Source organism: Natrix helvetica (assembly GCF_964273705.1).
Source record: "Natrix helvetica genome assembly, chromosome: 1".
Classification (NCBI taxonomy): domain Eukaryota; kingdom Metazoa; phylum Chordata; class Lepidosauria; order Squamata; family Natricidae; genus Natrix; species Natrix helvetica.
The window spans coordinates 77,119,007-77,140,806 of record NC_138548.1 but is presented as its reverse complement, the minus strand read 5'-3'; the positions used below and the strand labels follow the sequence as shown (position 1 = coordinate 77,140,806).

At 38.3% G+C, this 21,800-nt stretch overlaps 1 protein-coding gene across 5 annotated transcripts in view; it reads left to right on the top strand.

The window, feature by feature from the left end:
- The window catches only part of RAD51B (RAD51 paralog B), a 363,878-nt gene that overhangs the window by 140,868 nt on the left and 201,210 nt on the right, over positions 1-21,800 (top strand). For all 5 annotated transcript variants that reach the window (XM_081937734.1, XM_081937737.1, XM_081937736.1 and 2 more), the window contains exon 9: positions 19,503-19,621. In XM_081937734.1, coding sequence (XP_081793860.1) covers positions 19,503-19,621 — 119 coding nt within the window. The remainder of the gene's footprint in view (positions 1-19,502; positions 19,622-21,800) is intronic.

The following is a 21,800-nucleotide window of genomic DNA, read 5'->3' as shown; positions in this document are numbered from 1 at the left end:
GATTGCCTCTCCCTAGTTATCCATTCCAGCAGGTCCAGCAGGAGGAGTATGGTGTGGCTCACATTGGCTAAGGGATTTTATTTGGCAGGGACCAGAAGGAGAACCTTTTCTGCCATGGCACATGCCCTCTTGAACATAATTCTCTCTGAGGTGAGGTGAATAACCCTATTGGCCCTCTCGAAAAGCCTTAAACCCTGGTTCTGTCATCAGGCTTGGGGATCCCATGGAGGTGTGAAACCTATCCAGTGGTTGCTTGTGTATACGTTTAAAATGCCCTTCCCCCATTTTTTTATTATTAAAGTTTCCAAATTGTTCTCATAGTATTCTAATGATTTTCTTTTAATTATGTTGATTGTTTTAGCTTTGTGTTTTAATTATATGCACTGCCCAGATGGGTGAAATGGGTGGCTATGTAAATTGAAAGAGTGAGTGAGAAAGGGAGGGAGGGAAAAAGGCATTGAGGGAGTGAATGAATGAATATTGTACTCCATAGCAGTGGGATATTTTATCCATAGGTTTCCTGTAGCTGATAAAAAAAGAGCAGTGAGAATCTGAGGCACCTAACATATGGAAGCCTAGGGCTGGTCCCCGCCCTCCAAGAGTGATTGAAATTGACTACAGACAAAGGAGAATCCCTGAAGAGCAATGCTTCTCAATTCCTGCAGCCAGTCCATAAGGATACCATGGTTAATAGTTATCAGTAGTTGCCGACAGACACAGGAGGGCCAGGACGGTTGCACCACCTTTGCTCCCAGCTTTCCACAACTTGGTATGGTGAGATGACTTCATGATTGGCTTATCATCATGGTATGGTGAGATAACATCATGATCATATAATATACTTAATTCTGAAATAAAAACTCAATTCAAATCACACTCAGTTTTCATTTGCAAAATACAGAATAGATTTTATATAATATGTGACTTTATATCATGAAAACAAGAACAGAATTTGAAATTTTGAATAAGGTTAAGGAATTCATTTTTAATCTGATTTATAATTCCCATAGAATTCACTGCAGTATCTGTAGCCTAAACAATCATGTTTTTGTTATAAGGAAATAGCATATCTTCATCTGATTGAACAGAAGAAATAACATATATGTCAATTCCAGCAACTAATGAGAAGAATTCATTTGCTTAATTTATTTTGCTCCTGGCTTTTGTTTGATTGTTTTTCTTTTTTTGAATCTTTTCTTGTCACAAAACAGCATAGCAACCTAAAATACAGACATTATATAAATTTTAAATTCGCACAGTGACAACAATTTTGAAAATCATATTTTAAATGTTAAGCAAATTTTACAATAGAAATGAAGTATACATGATAAAATAACCACATTTGTGTATCATAATTTGCTTGAAAGATATCAGTGCTATGTTACTTGGTGAAATTTAATCATGCCTAAAAATGTTTTTATGACATAAATCTGATTTCGAAATGGCAAGAGTGCTTGTATGCAGATAGATGTGGTATGAGATTAGCTAACATTTTATATCCCACATTTTAAAAACTCCTGCTGTTCTTGCAGAGGCCTAAAATGGCGTGGATAACAGATGTGGAATATGGAATGTGTGGGAATATACTTTGGGGGGCACCTGTCTTGAAATTTGAAAGACAAGCCCTGTTTGACAGAATTGCTTCTTGCAGAAACCAGAATATTGTCGTCTTTCTCTGTGGTTAAGTAAAAGTTAGAATGCATTTTAAATGCTACTATGTTACTTTGGGTTACATAGAAACTTGTGATAGGGACATGACTTATTTTTAATTACATATTTTCCTTTTACTATTTTTAAATTTTTTTTTTACTCTATGTATGCTCCCCCTAATAAAGTAGTTTATAATATGTTTTAGCAACTGAAGATGTGATATAACAGAATAGCAGAGTCGGAAGGGATCTTGGAGGTCTTCTAGTCCAACCTCCCCCTGCTCAAGCAGGAGACCCTATCGTTTCAGATAAATGGCTGTCCAGACTCTTCTCGAAAGCCTCCAGTAATGGAGCACCAATTTCTGAAGGCAAGCCGTTCCACTGGTTAATTGTTTCCACTTTCAGGAACTTTCTTCTTAGTTCTAGGTTGCTTCTGTCCTTGATTAGTTTCCATCCATTGCTTCCTGCCTTGCCTTCTGGTGCTTTGAAAAAATAGGTCACCCCCCTCTGCTCTGTGGCATCCCCTCAAATATTGGAATACTGCTATCATGTTACCCAGAGATGGTATTTAGCTGGTTCTCTCCGGTTTGGGCAAACCGGTAGCAGCGGCTGCGGGAGGCCACGCCTACCGACCCGATTGTAATGTGTGAGCACTGCGCATGCGCAGAAGGCACACGCTCACATTTGCAAACTGGTAGGGAAGGTAAGTGAATCCCACTGCTGATGTCACCCCTAGTCCTTCTTTTCACTATTCTAGAATTCCTGCAACCGTTCTTCATATGCTTTAGCTCCAGACCTCTAATCATTTTTGTTGCTCTTCTCTGTAGACTTTCTAGAATCTCAACATGTTTTTTATATTGTGACAATAACTGGATGCAGTGTTCCAAGTATAGTCTTATTGCATTATAAAGTACTAGCTGTGCTAACACTTCGTGTGATCTTGATTGTGTCCCTGTTAACACAGCCTAGGATTGCATTGACTTTTTGGGTAGCCTCTCACAGTTACTGCTATTGAGCCCCATTTCCCCTAATCTGTACCTGCACATTTGGTTTTTCTTGCTTAAGTGTAAAACCTACTTTTCTCTCAGTTGAATTTCATTTTGTTAAATAGGGCCCAGTGTTCAAGTCTGTTGGGATCTATCTGGATCTTGAGCCTATCTTTTGGGGTGTTGGCTATTTCTGCCAGCTTGATGTCATTTGTTGAGTTCAGCTTCTATTCCCACTTCTAAATCATTTATGAAGATATTGAAGAGTATTGGACCTAAAACAGAACCTTGGGGTACCCCACTGCTTGCTTCCCTCATGTAAATGTGGTTTTATTAAGGACTACTTGCTGAGTGTGGTTTGTCAACCAGTTACGAATCCATCTGGTGGTGATGCTGTCTATCCCACCTTTTTCTAGTTTAACAAGAAGTAGGTTGTGGTCAAATGCTTTACTGAAATCGAACTATATTTTGTCCACAGCATTTCACTGGTCTAATTTAGTCACTTTGTCAAAGAATGAAATAAGATTTGTTTGTCATGATCTGTTTTGACCAACCCATGTTGGCTTTTGGTTATAACCTTGCTTGCCTCTTGTTTGCAGATCTATTGCTTGATTAACTTTTCCAGGATCTTCCCAGGTATTGATGTCAGGCTGATTGGTCTGTAGTTTCCTGGATCTGTTCCCCCCCCCTTTTTTTTTTGAAGATGGGAACCAATCAGCTCTTTACTAGTTCTCTTGTAGTTCATCTATGGTCCAGGATCTTTGAAAGATATGGTTCTAAGATCACATTTGCCAGCTTCTTCATAACTCTGGAATGTAATCCATTAGGTCCTGAGGATTTGAACTCATCTAGAGTGGATAGGTGCTTTCTTACAATTTTCTTGCCTATTTTAATTTATATTTCTAGTCTCTCTTTTACACTTCTGATTTTGTTAGGTTGTGCTATTCCCCCCCCCCTTTTTTTTTTAAACGTGAAGATAGATGCAAAGAAAGAATTACCGGTAAGCAGTTCTGCCTTCTCCCTGCTGCTTTCCTCCATTTGTGGACCAATTGTTTCCTTCACTTTTTTCTAATTTGTTATATGTTAAAAGAAACTTTCTTTATTGTTATTTTTGACATTTGTGGCAAGTCTTAGTTTATTTTGAGCCTTAGCTTTTCTGACTTCATCTTTGCAGATTAGAGCTATATGCTGTTATTCTACCTTAGTTATGTGTCCCTCTTTTCATTTTTTATACTTATCCTATTTGTCTTTCAGTTTATGAGAGTGTTCTTTGTGTAACCATTTCTTCTTGGAGTTCTTATTTTTCTTTTTCAGTGGTATTCAGGGCCTTTATAATCATATGTTTATAGTTTCCCAACTCTTCTTGAGTTGTTTTTCCCTTTAAGATTTTCATCCATGGAATTCTTCCCAAACTCTGAGTTTGTTGAAAGCAGCTCTTTTAAAGATACTAGCTTGATTTTGTTCTATTGTTTGTGTCTGCATTATATTGATTTCAAATGTGATATGATCACTTGCCCTAAAATTCCTGTAACTTCAATTCCCTTTATAATTTATCTCTGTTAGTAAGAATTAATCCCAGTATAGCTGACCCTCTAGTTCCTTCCTCTACCTTTTGGATGACAGTATTGTCAGCTTGCCTCATAAGGAACCTGTGCGATCTCCCACTTGATACACAGTTTGCTTCCCAGCTGATGTCAGGGCATCGGATCTAGAGTCAAAAATAAGCAAAGCTGGCTTATTCTTTGTTCTCACCGTCTCTCTTCAACATCTGGTACATTTTCTAAACATTTAACAGCCAGTTGTACAAATAGATTTAGTTTACTTTTATTATTTATGTGCTATCACACTGATTTATGTTCCAGGAAAATTAGGAATAGAAAGCTTATGGAGATGGTTGTGCTGGAATTGTGTGCTAAATGCCCCATCCATAATCATAGAGAGATAGATTGCTTTAGAAGAAACTTCTACAATTAGGCAGCTTGATGGAGAATTTTTTTCTCAGTTCTGAGAACATACTTCAGGATTTGTTTCAAACTTGTCAAGTTTAAAATATATGGAGTTCAACTCCCAGAATTCCCCACCCACTACATGCATGGAGAATTGCACGTGTATAGCTCACAGATCTTACAGTTGCCATGTTTGAAAAACACTAGCATAGCTGATGGTTTTCCTTGTGCTGAACTCTCTAGCAGACACTAAATGGCTTCTATATTGATATTAAATGGCATGCATTGATCTTCATTTTAGCTTTGCATATAGAGAAAGGAAACCACAATCCCAAATCATCTGCAAAACTTTTAAAAGATGTTTGCCAGATTTTGAGGAAACTGACTTGCATAAGAATCATGATGATGATGCACAAGGATTTTTATGCAAGCTTCTATATATCTATATTGATCCAAAGACAAGCAAGATAGTTTAGAGCCCATGGATCAAAAACATTCTCAACAAGGGGCGGGGCCGAAGTCGCAACGACACGATGTGCAATCTCAATGCTCTGAGATCGCAATTGACACTTTTGCCACTGGGGGGGTCCAAACGGATCTAAACTGTCCCGTAGAGACAGTGAACAGGAAGAATACATCTTCCTGAATTCGGTGATATCGCAAAATCCCCGAAAGAAGCAAGAGAAATTTCTTCAAGATGTGACAAAAAATCCAACCAAGGATGATGAAGTCGGGGCGGCCCCAAAACGGAAGGAATGGAAAGTGAAAGTGTTTCCTGCTGGTGAGGAATCTTTATTGTTTTAAAAGAGAGATTGCCTATAAAAACTTAAAAATTGATTTAAATTGAAGAATAGGAGAATCAAGCGGTGAAATTAATCTTGCAACGCTTCTGGACAGTGGCTATCCCATTTTTTTATATGCTATCTTCATGGATGAAACCTTTACAAGCTTTTTAAAATGGACGGATTAAGTCTTCTGTTTTTATCTTTTTTTTCTGTGACTCTCGGTGATGTATAAACCAACGCTTTCCTCTTTCATCGCTGTGAGTATTATTATTCTTTTATTCATTTAAAGACTGGACCTCTTTTTATAATTTGAAGTATAAAACAGATATTAAAAATATTTTAAAAGTTCTACACACTGGGAGGTTTTGTTGATTGGAGCTTGTGTATTCAAGCAGAACTTTTCCCTTTCTTCGCGGTTTGTTTTGACTGGTCATTACAGAGCGATAAGGGTAAGCCAAATGTCCCTTTGAAGCGTGTTTTCAACCAGAGAAGAGGGGGAAAAACGGCTTTTGTGAATCCATGTTTTAACTTAAAAAAACCTTCCAAGCGAGAGCTCTTTGTTTAAGATGGCAGAGGGTCAGGAAAATGGAGAGATTGTAAGCCTGCAGACAATATTTTCAGAATTACTAAAATTAATGAATACATATGAGAGGATTGAACAAAAACTGGAACTTTTGGAATTGTTAACAGAAAGACGTGATCAAAAATTAGATGATGTTCACCAAATGCAAAATGAGGGGATTAAAATTCAAAGAATTGAAGTGGAAAATGAATATAAAGTGATTAAACTTGCTGACATTTATGGTAATTGATTTGTTTTTGAAAATGCAAAGAATGGAATACTGAAAGAGGAAATAAATGGAGAGGAAACCTATTTCAAAGGGGAAGACATAGAAGAAGAAGAATGTAAAGAATTTATGGACTGTGAAATTTTATTAACGAAAATATGGATAACACTGCTGACAACTAAAGACAAGTGGAATAAAGAAGCAGAAAGAGGGCATCAGGATTATATGAGAGATCTTACAAGCAAGGAGTTGCTAGGACTAGTCCATACCAAGCTGATTAAGAAGAAGCTTAGACGATTGATACCACAAATGGCAGAGGACATAAGATTGTTTTATTATTGGAAAGATACAGGTTGATAGATGGAAGAGTATAATTTGAAACTACTAGCTAAACCTAGTGAAACTTAGTGACAATAGGTATAGTCAAATAAAAATTGATAATGATAATACTGTATACAATGTGTAGTGTTATGATAAGCAATAATTGGATATGAATATTGAATGATACCCGAGATTATATATAAAGGTTAATAATAATAATAATAATAATAACAACAACAACAACAACAACAACAACAACAACAAAGATAACTAAATTAGACACAGTCAAGTTTTGATTATTAGGGGGGAAATGTTGTGACATAGAATAAAGCCCAATAAAGAAAGGATTATAATAATATAATCTATATATATGTATGGGTATAATATAAGGACATTGGATGTAAATTGTAAACAGGGATTTGGAAAGGAGGATTAGAAAACTTTGTTATTAAATATTATGGATGTTTAGCTAGAATAGGATATAAGAATTTAATGTTAATGGAGGATTTTATAAATAAGTAAATGAAATGCCAGCATGTGGGTTATGTATTAAATTTTGCTATATTTCATGATGAAGGACGTTTAAACAATTATGGTCAAATAAAAGTGGAGGTATGATGATGGTAATATGTATAAACATTTGAGTTAAGATACTAGAGTTAATATGAATTATACTTGATGACGGTAGAAGAGATGCACAAAAACCGTTTGTAACCAACTGATACACTTTCTGCAGGATGTAAAGGAGGAGGATTTTTATGTTTGTTTTGAAAATTAAAAATAAATAAAAAAGTTTTTGGCAAAAAAAACATTCTCAATAAAGTATTTTGCTGATAACAGACTTTCCTCTGTAAAGGGAACAAGGCCTGAGAGATAAGTTTTGAGCCTCAAACATTGCTGCTATTCTTGTGACAGGAATGTTTTCAGAGATTTTTTCCTGGGCTCTTTATTGATCAAATCAACGTACTTTTACACCCCTCTCTCTCTCCCCCACCGACACAAACCTGTACACACCAGAATAAAAGAAAATAGACCCTTGCAGGGTAGATGGCAATGGTACCTTCTGCTTCCCTCGTTGTTTGCATAATTTTAAAGCAATTAGCCACTTCTGCCAAATTTCCTTTCAAGTGCACTGGGTAAAAAAAATAAGAACAAAGTCTCTCTCATGGAAACAAAACAAAGCAGACAGATTTTCCTTTCTTGGCTCTCCCCCCCTCCCCCCAATTTGCTCCCCAAAGTGCTATTGCTATGTTTGCATCCATGAGATCCATAGTAAAATAAAGCAAATGTCATGTTTATTTCCCCTTCTAATCAGAATGCAGGATTCTTTCCAGACGGGCCTATACAGGCAGGGAGGGAGGTACTGGTTCAAAAGGGGTGGGTATCTGAATTAGGTAGAGGAAGGCCTTATTTGGTCCATTAGCCAGCACCTAATTACACTGGCCCAATGGCTCTGTTACTGAGAGATTTTTTAAAAAATGCTTGTAGTGCTTTCTTTAGTTTTCGTTTGACTATGAACATTCTGTGAAGGAAAACCTTATTTAAAAGTACCTTCCATCATAGGAAGAAAACACCAGTATCTCTAATGTAGTGGCACAGGAGCTTACACAAAACACTAGTTAGTGCAGTGATTCCCCTGACTGTAATTAAGCCCCCACCTCCCCCATCTCTTTGCTTGGGGGCAGAGAGGCCAGCTTACCCACTAGAATGTGGTCTCAGTTCAACCTGAGTGTGGGAACTGCAGTGATGACTTTTAAAAGTTTAAATCCCCTTGGCTTGTTACAAACACACACAAACACCCCCTCCCCACCCCCCAGCATCATCACCAGAGGGCTATGTCTGAAATATTTCTCTTTGCTGAAGGGAGCTTATGATTAAAGGGAGCAGATTTCAATGAGCACGGCAAGTTCTGATCTGTCCTTTTTTTCACCTCGGCTGAGGGCAAAGACCAGCAGCTTGAAGTTGACCTCTGAAAGAAGCTTGCTCTGAAAAGGAAGATGTGAAAGGCTGGAAATGCTCTTTCTAATGCTCGCCTCTGGAGCCAGGAAAAGGCAGCTGTTTCTGGCCTTTCTATTTTTTCCCCCCTGATAGCTGAGAGCTGGGCTTGTTGCCATATCTGTTTGTCTGTCTGAGTCTCCTTGTTTTTCTCAGAAAGCTTCAGAGACCAGTTGCCCGTAGCGGGTTGCTGGGAACTGAGGTTGTTCCTTGTGTCGACTTAACTCTCCATGCCAGAACGTTCATGCTTGAATAGGAAACAGCAAGATCTGTCAATATAGGCCTTTTCTTCAGAGCTTTGAGTCTGCATTCTCCACGGCCATCTGTTCCCTTTCACCCTTTTGGACAATGTTGCTATTTGAAACTTCTCTTCCTCCCCTCTCCCACCCCCTCGACCCATTTCTATTGCAAAACCAACAACAAAAAACTTTCTGTGAAATGCTTTGCTCTCCAATGCCTTATCTATCTCTTTTTTTCCAAATGTTACAAAAATGACATTTTCTCTCTTCCTTTTTTAAGATGAATGACTGAAAAAATTGAATATATTACAGAAGAGATGAGATCAGGCCTTTAAAAAAAACTGGCTGTACTATTTGCAGTAATTTTGCTATACACAAAGTGTCCTTGCTGTTATGTGCGTTAGGGCACTAACAGTTGTGGTATACATACACAACCTATATACATACATTATCACACTGTTTACATTTTGATTGCTAACTTTCAAACTACAAAACATTCCATCTTAATAGGAATGCATTCTGGAACAGACAAATTACATTTGGTTGTGTGGAGAAGTCAGTCTGTATTACAATTAAAGTGCATGACCGGCTAGGATTATCAGCCTGAAATCACAAAACGTTTTCCATATATTTTCAGTGTTAGCTGCCCATTTGAGAAAGCAATAATGTAATCACCATCCTGTGACCAGTTTCTGCAAAGATAGTATACCGCTAGAGCTAATTATGAATCATTGTCAATGGGAACCACTGGATTCACATGCCACAATGATTGTTTGCTATTCAAATCATAACATTGTATATCTCCATGTTTTTCATGAATTTGCCATAATTTCCTTTAATTTAAAGTAGGAGGGAGAAGTTTCTGGTGTCAATTTTGTTTTATTAAACAACTAAACTCCAGGTTTTGTATTTTATATCATAGAAACCGCAAGATTCTTGCTTTATTACAAGTCTGACCTCTTCATTCCCATGTGCTTTCCCCTTCTCACACCATTCTTTTATTTCTATATATAATTCATTTAATTTCATATAATTTATTCAAGTTTTAAAGCCACCCATTTCATACCAGTGAAACAATTAAAACAAACAATTACAATAATTAAAACTTGATACAAAAAGAAATTAAATACAAATAGCAGCCAAGAGATATTATAATAGCAGCAATACCAAGAGCAGATAACCTTATATACTGCTTCACAATGCTTTAAATCCCTCTCTAGGCAGTTTACAGAGTCAGCATATTGCCCCCAACAATCTGGGTCCTCATTTGACTGACCTCCGAAAGATTGAAAGCTGAGTCAACCTTGAGCCAATGAGACTCGAACTGCTAAACTGCTGGCAATCTGCAATACTGCATTCTAACCACTGCATCACCACAGATGTTTAGTGGCAGCATAAGCAAGAAATGTGGCCATTTAAATACTTGGTACTCCAGGCCTGGGGGGAAAACAGATTTGCAAGGCTTTCTGAAAGGCCATCAGGGTTGAAGGCCATCCTAATGTTCTAGAGGGGAGACACTCTGGTAGAAAAGGCACACCTCCTGGTCCCTGCTAGCCAATATTCCTTGGCTCATGGGACCTGGTACATGCCCAGATTGGATGAGTAGAAATGACTGGAAAGAAAATGATCCCTCAGGTAATCTGGCCCAAGCCATGAAGAGCTTTAAATGTAACAACCAGCATATTTGCATCCAGAAACATACTCGCAACCAATGCAACCCCTGAAAAAGTATTGCTACATGTGCTGAAGAGCCAATGCCATTTACAACTTACGCATTTGCATTCTGTACCAGCTGAAGGTTCCAAATCAGGGGTGGTATACACTTCTGTACCGGTTTGCAAATGTGAGCGCATGCGCCACCTCCACGCATGCGCAGATCCTTCCTCATGTGTGCTTTTGGTGAAAAAAGGGCCTAAATGGGATGCCATAGAGCTGGGCATGGGTGGGTGGAGCCTCCCGCGATTTCCGCTACCGGTTCAGGTGATCCAGTCCAAACTGGTAGAATACCACCTCTGTTCCAAATGCTTCTCAAGGGCAGCCCCATGTTGAGAATATTTCAATAATCCATATGGGAAGTCAGAAGGGCATAAGTGACAGTGACAGAGCCTCCCAGTCTAGGAATGGGTGCACAGCCCAAAAGTGTGCAAAGGCCCACTTAGCCATGGCTACCAACTTGGTATTCCAGCAAGAGCCATGAGTCCAAGAGGTGTCCCAAGTCTGTCTGAGGCACTATCATCCCATTATTGACCATGGGTGGAAAAAAACTGGTATTGGAAGTCCCAAAGTCACTCAATCTTGCTTTGGTTGAGCCAAAGCCCAATGCACCCCATTCAGGTCTCCTACAGCCTCCAGGTCCTGAGACAGTGTATTCACAGTATCACTCAGGCAGCCTGGAGTGGAGATAGATACCCCAAACTGCTGTATCCCCATACCCAGGAACCTCATATAGATGTTAAATAAAAGGGGAGACAGAACCACGCCCTACGGCACCTCACAAAGCAAGGATGTGGTGGCATCTCTCCCTGACTGGAACTGACTCTAGAGGAAGGACATACAACACAACATCATACTGCCCACCCCAACTTCTTAAGCTAATCCAGAAGAATACCATGATCGATGGTATCAAAGGTCACTGAGATGTCAAAAAGAGCAAAGATGAAAGTACTTCTCCCAACATCCAAAGAAAACAGCATTGGGAGTTACTCAGAGAGTAATCCTTTTGTTGGGATCTTTTGAAATTTGACCAGTTGATCAACATGGCTGATCTCATAAGGGACAGAGAAGTGTAGTCATTTTCTATAGAATGAAAAAAAATCTCATACCGGTAATTCATAGTTTATTCATGGAAAACTTATGAACATTTCCCCCTTATGGTAGTATTCTGCTCTGGGTTTATAGAATGGGAATAGTGCCTGCCTCTGTGCAATACAAGTAGTTGCAGGATGACATGCGTGAGCTTTAATGAGCAATTACTGTTCTCTTCAGTTTTTGTAATGCCTATTGAAATAGACACTCAGGGATGGATTACCTATCTTCTTGCTGTGTGAAGCTTTATATCTAGAGAGCTATGTATTTTTTAAAATTGATCTTTATTAGCTGAAGCTCCATGCCTTAAGTTTTGGGCCTTTAGATTTCTAAAGCTCAGGAAAAATTGCAACTCTGAGAGTAATGCTTATGTATATAACAGCTTTAAGTAATACTTAACAGTGTGTACACATTTTTATTTTGTAGCTAATAAGCACATCTTACTTAAAATTCTTATATGTTTACTAAAAGATGCTTCTGCTGAATTAAAAAGGGCACAATGGCTTGTAAGATATGGGCAGTATTCTATAAGTACCCAGTAATTAAAATTCAGTAATGTTTTAGACTAAATGTTTTATTTGGCTATTCAGCCATTATAATAATTCAAAAAGAAATGTACTTATAACAGTTTTTGTTATGGTGAATGTTTTATAAGAACTCATTTTTTTCAAATCTAACTGTGAGCAGATGTTGCATTCAACTGTAGTTAATCACTATTTCTGGATTTAATTAACAAAGATTCCAGAATTTTACCTGGAGCTTACTCTTTTTACTCTTTTTACCCTGCGACCAATTCGCTCTCACAGGGAGGGACTCCTCCTGGTGCCGTCCACTAAGCAATGCCAACGGGCGGCGCCTAGGAGTAGAGCCTTCTCTGTGATGGGCCCAACCCTCTGGAATGACCTCCCCCCCGATATCAGAACCACCACCGACTTCCGCTCCTTCCGACAAAAACTGAAGACTCACCTGTTCCGTTTAGCCGGCTTGGCCCATTCATAGTCTTATCTTACCTCCTGGCAGATATTTTTAAGTGGGTATTTTTTAGGGGTTATTTTTAAATTGTTTAAATTGCTTTACTTTAGGTACAGTTTTTTACAGCCTCGTCTTTTAAGTACTTAGTATTTGACTATGTTTGTATGTATTTTTATGTATTTATGTGTTTTAATTTGACTGTACACCGCCCCGAGTCCCTTTTGGGAGAGGGGGCGGTATAAAAGTTTGAAATAAAGTAAAGTAAAGTAAAGTACTACTGCAACCTTATTGAATATCATAGGTTTCTAATAACATTAATAAATGTTGATGTTAGTGATTATCCTAACATAATACAATGGCTTGCATATTTCCATACTATAATTGGGTAAGAGCCTCAACTTTTTCTGCAATTTGCTATTGGAAATTAAGTGTGTCAATTAAAGGTACTTCAAATACTCTCCATTGGACCAGAAATATTTTCAGTTCATGACTGTAGCTATAAACCATATACAGCTTCGTGGCTTTGTGATTTTTCTCTAGGTAAATGACTGCTGGAAGCTAATTGCTTGGGAATTAATTCACCCTGAACTTTTTTATCCTTTTCACTTTCTGCATAGATCTTGAAAAGTTTCATTTATTCCAACACAGACTGTTCTGATCATAGTAACTGTCTTAAACTTAATACTGTCAGTTGTTTCTGTTTCCAGAAAAGTTATTTTAGATGGGTAAGAATAGTATATTTCTCTTATGTCCCTTGAATGCAGAAACTATTGATGACATGTTGATGACCAAAGCAGTGGTGCAGAATTCTTATGTGAGAGATTTCTTCAGTGTTTGAGAGTGCATTGATGGCCATAAATATTGATTGATTCTTAAATCAAATGAATGTATTCCTTCACTAGCATGAAATTTCCAAGATGCTTTGTTTTGTTTTGTTTTGTTTTCCTTTTTCTGCTCATTCCATTCTTTGTTTGATTCCCATACTTGGTTTCTAACAATGGATATACCTTTACTAGAATAGGGGGAAAACTGTAAGGATACTCCTTACCTCTAGGAGTTTGGCTAAGCCTTCCATCTCCTTCATTAAACAGAATGGTAACTTCAAAAATATGATTAGACCCTCACAAGTATTAGTAGTTGTGGTATTAGAAGTCCAGCTTTTATAACTTTATAAGTCCCTCAAAGTGGTGAACATACCTAGTATGCTTTCCTTCTCCTGTTTTCTCCACAATGACAACTTATTGTTCCCTCCTAAGGGAAGCCCAGAACTCTCAGTATCCTGGTTTCTAGGCCAGCACCTTACCTCTACACAAAATACTCTCCAACAAAGGAAATTTATAAGGCTTCCGTAAGCATCAGCACACATGTTCTTTCAAGTTTATAAGAAAGACAAATATGCTTCAGGGTAGGAACTTTAGGCAGGTGCATCCTCAAGAAAATAGTTACAATGACCTTATCCGATACTGCTTTGTTTTTCAAAATAGACACTTTGATATTCAGGCCTTCTGCCTGTGCCATAAATAAAGAAGCTGTGTTTAGCATTACTGCATTATCTCACATTTCCTTGTGCTCTTCCCTTTGTCTTATGTTCTACCAGTGAGATTTTTATAGTTAATCCCATAATCAGATGCAGAATCATTTCAAGAATTTCAAGTGAGAAATATTCTGTTCTTCAAATCCAGTTCAAAATTCCAGATTGAACCATGTCTGCTATTTCTAAAGGGGTGCAGACTGGATAATTTCTAAGAACAATAATGAATTCACAATAATGAACTTTCCATTTTTTCCTTATAAGACAAAGTAGTTTTACAGTACAGTAATAACAGTAATATACAGTAATAATAAAATCTGTGTGAGTTTTATATAAATAAAGTCAGCAGTTTAGTATCATTAATTATTACTTACATTTTTAGATTTCTGTTAATTCTGTTACTAAGCACATAGGAAAAGATGCTAGATGATCTCGCATGCTAGAGAAGGCCAGATATCTTTTTCAAGATGGTGCTTGTCAGCTTCTGCTGTGAGTCATGGCTGACTGATGACCATTTTGTAGAACAGAAGACTGATGAGTGGGCCAGCCTGGAGCATGAGTGAAGGGAGATCATTCACAAGTGCTCCAAATGGCAACTCCTCTCAAGGAGACCTTAAAACAGTAGTCTCTCATGGGATTAAGCGCCAGGAGTCCAGGGAGACAACATCTTCGCTCTCAGTAGCGGTCGAGCCTTTAATAAAGACACTCAGCTGGCCACATCATTTTGTAATCACATTAGGAGATGTTGAATGTAACCACTTTAGGGATATTAGACACCTCAAAATGGTGAGTTTTTAGAGAACTTCACAAATGTAACCATCATGACTGATTCGCAGAGACTGATGAACAAGTCTCTGTACTTTTTACTTGTCAAGGTTTTTCAAAATTTGCCAAACTAAAGCTACAAGTAAAACTTGAAAAATTAGAATATCGTGCAAAAGTTCATTTATTTCAGTAATGCAACTTAAAAGGTAAAACTAATATACGAGATAGACTCATTACATGCAAATCAAGATAGTTCAAGCCGTGATTTGTCATAATTGTGATGATTATGGCTTACAGCTCATGAAAACCCCAAATCCACAATCTCTTGAAAATTAGAATATTACATGCAATCAATAAAACAAGGATTGTACATAGAACAATATCGGACCTCTGCATATGTACTCAGTACTTGGTTTGGGCCCCCTTTGCAGCAATTACTGCCTCAATGCGGCGTGGCAGGGAAGCTATCAGCCTGTGGCACTGCTGAGGTGTTATGGAAGACCAGGATGCTTCAATAGCGGCCTTCAGCTCTTCTGCATTGTTCGGTCTCATGTCTCTCATCTTGGCAATGCCCTATAGATTCTCTATGGGGTTCAGGTCAGGCGAGGTTGCTGGCCAATCAAGCACAGTAATCCCACCGTCATTGAACCAGGTTTTGGTGCTTTTGGCAGTGTGGGCAGGTGCCAAGTCCTGCTGGAAAATAAAGTCAGCATCCCCATAAAGCTCGTCTGTGGAAGGAAGCATGAAGTGCTCCAAAATCTCCTGGTAGACGGCTGCGTTGATCCGGACTTAATGAAGCACAGTGGACCAACCCCAGCAGATGACATGGCTCCCCAAATCAACACAGACTGTGGAAACGTCACACTGGACTTCAAGCATCTTGCAGTGTGTGCCTCTCCATTCTTCCTCCATACTCTGGGTCCTTGGTTTCCAAATGAGATGCAAAAGGTGCTCTCATCAGGAAAGAGGACTTTGGACCACTGAGCAACAGACCAGGTCTGTTTTTCTTTAGCCCAGATAAGATGCTTCTGACGTCGTTTGTTGTTCAGGAGCGGCTTTACAAGAGGAATACGACATTTGAAGCCCATGTCCAGGATCCGTCTATGTGTGGTGGCTCTGGATGCACTGACTCCAGCCTCAGTCCACTCCTTGTGAAAGTCCCCAACACTTTTGAATGGTCTTTTCCTGACAATCCTCTCCAGGCTGCGGTCACCCCTGCTGCTTGTGCACCTTTTTCTTCCACACTTTTCCCTTCCACATAACTTTCTATTAATGTGCTTTGATACAGCAGTTTGGGAACATCCAACTTCTTTTGCAATTACCTTTTGAGGCTTTCCCTCCTTATGGAGGGTGTCAATGATGGTTTTCTGCACAACTGTCAGGTCATCAGTCTTTCCCATGATTGTGATTCCTACAGAACCAGACAGAGAGACCATTTAAAGGCTCAGGAACCCTTTGCAGGTATTATGTCTTAATTAGCTGATTAGAGTGGGGCACTTTGAGCCTAGAATATTGCACCTTTTCACAATATTCTAATTTTATGAGATTGTGGATTTGGGGTTTTCATGAGCTGTAAGCCCTAATCATCACAATTATGACAAATCATGGCTTGAACTATCTTGCTTTGCATGTAATGAGTCTATCTCATATATTAGTTTCACCTTTTAAGTTGCATTACTGAAATAAATGACTTTTGCACAATATTCTAATTTTTCGAGTTTCACCTGTATAACATAGGGCAGGCACTACATGGGGCTACCCTTGAAAAATAACGAGAAATTCCAGCTGGTATAGAATGCAGACAGTTTTGGGTTTGCATTGGGTGCCAGTTAAATTCTGTGTCCAAATCTTAGTGCTGGCTGGTTATGATCCTGTAAAGCCCTACCTGGCATGGGGCCAGGCTACATACAGAACCTATTTCACCCAATCTGACAATTAAATAATTCTAACTGAAGAGAGCCTTCTCTGCCATTGTCCCCGCCCTGTGGAACATACTCCCCACCATAGGTGAGGCAAGACCTCACTCTTCTGGCTTTTGAGAAAGGAGTAAAAACATGGCTTTACAACCTTGCTTAGGAAGGTTGACTGATTCTAGGGTGTGGCTATCCTGAACTGCATCCTTACTCCCCATCCAGTTTAGAACTGTCCAGTCTCCTAATTTGGGCTTTTCTCTGGTAAGATTTATTGTCTTCTCCTAGGCAAGGTCTGTGTTGCCAAAATTCTTGTCTTTTCCATCCGCATTCTATTTCAGCCACCCAGCAAGCTTTGTGCCTAAGGGAGGACTAGAACTCAGAACCACCCGGGTGCTAACCTGGCTCCCTTTTAGCATTTTGTAGGATTGTAACACTGCAGTTTAGAATGGCTATCATAGGGCAATTAACACTGAATTAACATCTCGGTAAATTAAAGCAAACAATAAATCAGATTTACTTGAACATCCTAACCATCTGTTCTTATTCTGATTGTGTAATGAATGTTATTAAGACCACGAAAGAAGATCGATGGTCTGAGTACAATTCATTTTACACTTGACATAGTAACATAAGCAGCATATTTTAGCCGTCTCTTTCCTTGCCTTTTGCAATATTCTGCCACTGAGACTTCCATTGTGTTCTAGCATTCAGCAGAGGAAGATGGGACAACATACCAACCTGTCAGCTGCTACTGAGGAATTGCTCTTTTTCCTCCATAGCTCACACTGGGCTTGGCTCTGTTTCACTTGACGTGAAGGACTGAAGAAAGCTTCTAGCATTTCTTCTATAAATAGAACATAAAGATTAATTTTCCTACTGCCCTGTAAAATGGAAGTTGTTCTACTCTAAAATAATTTGTACTAAAACATATGCATAAAGAATTCTACATGTGAGGGCTTATCTAAATACAGGTCATAAAAATAATCCAGCAAGCAGTTGTCAATGCTGGTACTATTATAGCCTGGCACCACAAGGTTTTACCACTCAGACATGAGGGCAAAGCAATTATTTTCTTTGTAATCATTGTGCCCTTGAACTTAGTTTTGTTTACTAAGGGTACCCGTTGACATCATTGGGTGTGTAGTGGAATGTGCCATTGAGTTAAGAGTAATAACCTACTTCCTCTATTTCTAGACTGTAAATTAATAATTTTCTAATGATTTTGTGGTCAGTTTACAATTTCTATATGAGAGGTGATAAACAGTGCAATAATAATCGTTTCAGAAAGTTTGTCATGACTTGGATAACAACCCCTTGATTTTCTTATGAGACAAATTATGCTTTACATCTGTCCAGAGGTGAGTTCCTACCGGTTTGGACTGGCTTGGCTGAGGAGGTAGTAATTCGGCCTGCCACGGCCCTGAACCGGTTCTATCCTAGGCACTGCCATCTTGTTTTTTGGTTCTGTGCATGTGCAGAAGCATTTTAACTACTGTGCATGCACCTGAAGCGCATCCCTGAGCGAACTGGCAGTACCAGAAGCCGGAACCCACCCCTGCATCTGTCCAGTTTGTTATGTCTATTTATTTTTGGTGTGATAGAAAGTCTATAATACTTGTTGAGTGGAGAAGGTTTCAGAGTTGTGAGCTTTTACTTTCTGAGCAATTTGAATGGAGGAGCAGACATGGTTGTTAAGGCACGCACATGAATCCCTCTAAATGCAATCCAACATGTCTACTGTACATTGGCTTTTGTAGTTACTTAATGAAATTATTTAATTATTAAAGAATTTGTTTACTGAGCAGAACTTTGTTTATTGGGCAAAATCATACCAACTGGAAGCAATTGGTGTTGGGCTACTAGTTCATAACTTGATAGGTTATCATCTGATTGCTAAAGTGGAATAGCAAACCTGTTTGGTGTAGTTATCAAAGACGCCAAGCTGGAAACTGGGAGACTTTTGAGCCTGAACAAGTCAAGACTGATTTGAAGGCAAGAAAGAAAGAAAGAAAGGAATGGACTAGAATAAAAACCTAATGTGGAATTTTTCAACTTAAATTCATGACAAAACAATTGCCTGAAGCTTTTCTCATGGTTTTAGATAATAAATTTGTCATAAATGTAATTACTAAAAAGCATAAATGTCATGTTTTTTTAGGATCATTTCAAATCCATTCTTAGCCATAGAAATTCACTTAGTGACTTCATGTGAGTTACTGTCTCTTAGACTAAGTTATTCCAGAGGGCTGATGCTTTGGGTATAAAATGAAGAATGATCCTCGTGAAAACTGTCTTGCGCTCTTGGAAGGACAGTTATTTATATATAAATAACTCCAGATTGGACATAAAATTTCTTCACTGCAGAGGAGTCGATTAGCCCTGATAAATGCAAGAGGAAAATATTATTTCTTTATGGGTACAATATTATTAATCATAGATCTTATTATATTTGAGCCAGGTCTCTTTCAGACTCTCTGTTCCTTGCAATATTGCCAGAGAGTTTGAAATTTTTCCTAATATAGATTAGTATTCTCTGTGCTTTAGTAGAACGCATGGCTGCAAGCTCCTTCTTTCTGATATGATATGAAAATTGTGATAAGTGGAAGAATTTGTACATGGATACCAGTCCTTTAAAATAATGTTCTAGACATTATGAGCAGCTGTCCATAATAAACATAGGTATCTTGTGTATTTCAATTTTTAGTTCATCATCGTAAGTTCATTTTTTACAGTTAGATTCAAACTATAAATTTAACCTCGGTTTCAAGAACGTAACGTTAATGTTTGCGTCTTTTTTAAAATTCTAGGATCTTCTAGAAATGGAGAGGGGGAATCTGGTTACGTGACTGCAGCATTGGGAAACACATGGAGTCATTGCGTCAATACAAGACTGATTTTACAGTATTTGGATTCAAAGACAAGACAGGTGAGGAAGCAAAAGAGGCCAGATACAGTCAAATCTCATAAACTATATGGTCAAATTGGCCTGTTTTGCTGAAAAAGGTACTCTAGTTTGTAATTCACATTTGGAAAGTGGAAGCATAGAGGTTTCCCAAATCAAAAATTCTTGTCTATTATATCTACTTTCTTTCCTCATGCAGTGAAATTGTTGCTGGAACATTAACCTCAACTTTCATAAATGACTTAAATGAGAAAATAGAAGGGAAACTTAACAAATTTGCAAATGATACTAAGCTTGCAGGAATAGATGATAGGCTCAAGATCCAGATGGATCTTGACAGACTTGAACACTAGGTCTTATCTAACAAAATGAAATTCAATGTAGAGTAATGTAAAGTCTTGCACTTAGGCAAGAAAAACCAAAAGTACACATACAGACTGGTTGAAACTAGGCTTAATAGCAGTAACTGTGAGAAGGATCTTGGAATCTTAGTGGACAACCAATTAAATATGAGCCAAACGTCTTCAGCAGCAGCCAAAAAAGCCAATACAATCCTAAAATGCATTAACAGATGGATTCAATTAAGATCAAGTGAGGTACTAATATCACTCTATAAAGCTTTAGTAAGACCATACCTAGAATACTGCATCCAGTTTTGGTCACCACACTATAAAAAGATGTTGAGACTCTAGAACAGGAGTGTCAAACTCATGTCGTCATGGCGGTGTCACGTGACATATCGGGACTTTTTCCTCCCTTCGCTAAACTGGGCATGGGTATGGCCAGCACATGATGCATCCAGCCATGGGCTTGAAGTTTGACAGCCCTGCTATAGTAATAGTGCAGAGAAGAGCAACAAAGTTGATTATGGGACTGGAGGCTAAAACATATGAAGAACGGTTACAGGAACTGAGCATGGCTAGTCAGTGAAGAGAAGGACCAGGGGAGACAAGAACATTTTTCCAATATTTGAGGGGCTGTCACAGAGAGGAGGGGGTCAACCTGTTTTTCAAAGCACCTGAAGGCCAGACAAGGAATAATGGATGGAAACTGGTCAAGGAGAGATTTAATCCAGAAATAAGAAGAAATTTTCTGACAGAACAATCAACCAACGGAACAGCTGGTTTCAAAAGTTGTGGGAGCTTCATCACTGGAGGCTTTCAAGAAGCGACCTGACTGCCATCTGTCAGAAATGGTATAGGGTCTCCTGTTTGGGCTAGATGACCTACAAGGTCTCTTCCAACTCTGTTAATCTGTCTGTTAAAACTTCAGAGCTAACTATTAGGCAAAATATTTTGGGTTAAAGCAAAACATGTATGTCCTAAGTACTGAAGAGGAAAAAGAATAGATAAAAACTATGCCCCCATATATTTATGTCCCATCCTGTGATTTTGCAGTTCCTTACTCTTTGCAAGTCATGGTATAACTTATGTATAAAATAACATTTTCTATCGAGGGAGGCCACCAATGTAATTAAACCCTGATTTCTAGGGTTCTAAGCTGGGCATACCCAGCTGACATACAGAAGGGACTGGGAGAAGTCACAAAATCTAAACATGCTGCATTCATGTTGCCTTTTCATTCAAGTAATATAAAAATCAGAAAATTGTCCCTTATTGTCCTACACATTACAACCTAGCAATTTTCCACTCTAGGTAAATATTGAGCCCTGTTAAAGCAAGCAACAAATTCCCCGGTGTACCAATGCCAGACATAACTTTCCGGTACCCTTGGTTACGGACCAGCTGGTTTTGCTCTTGTCTGATTACTGCTGTATAAATAGCATTCCAGCATTCTGTCATAAAACTAAAATTTTGAATAGTGGTAACTGGAGAATAGGTTATATTAAATATTAAAAGGAAGAATGTATAATTGTGCATCCGGGTCTTTTAAATTCTGAAAGATCTAATATTTAAGAAAACAGTATACTCACTGGGGTTTCAACTGTTTACTCCATTTATGTTATTTCCCTGAAGCCAAAATCTGGGGTGAAATATATGCAACAATTATTTTAGAATGAATAAACTAATGCAGATCCAAAGTGATAAGCATGGGAGAGCCGATAGCAGCATTCAGTGTAATGTTTACCAAAAAGCAGGCTGTTTCTATCTTTCGATTTTTATAATTTGATTTTTATTAAAATAAACATAGGCTTACTAGTATATTAATTAATATAAAAACATTTATATTAGTATGCAGTAGA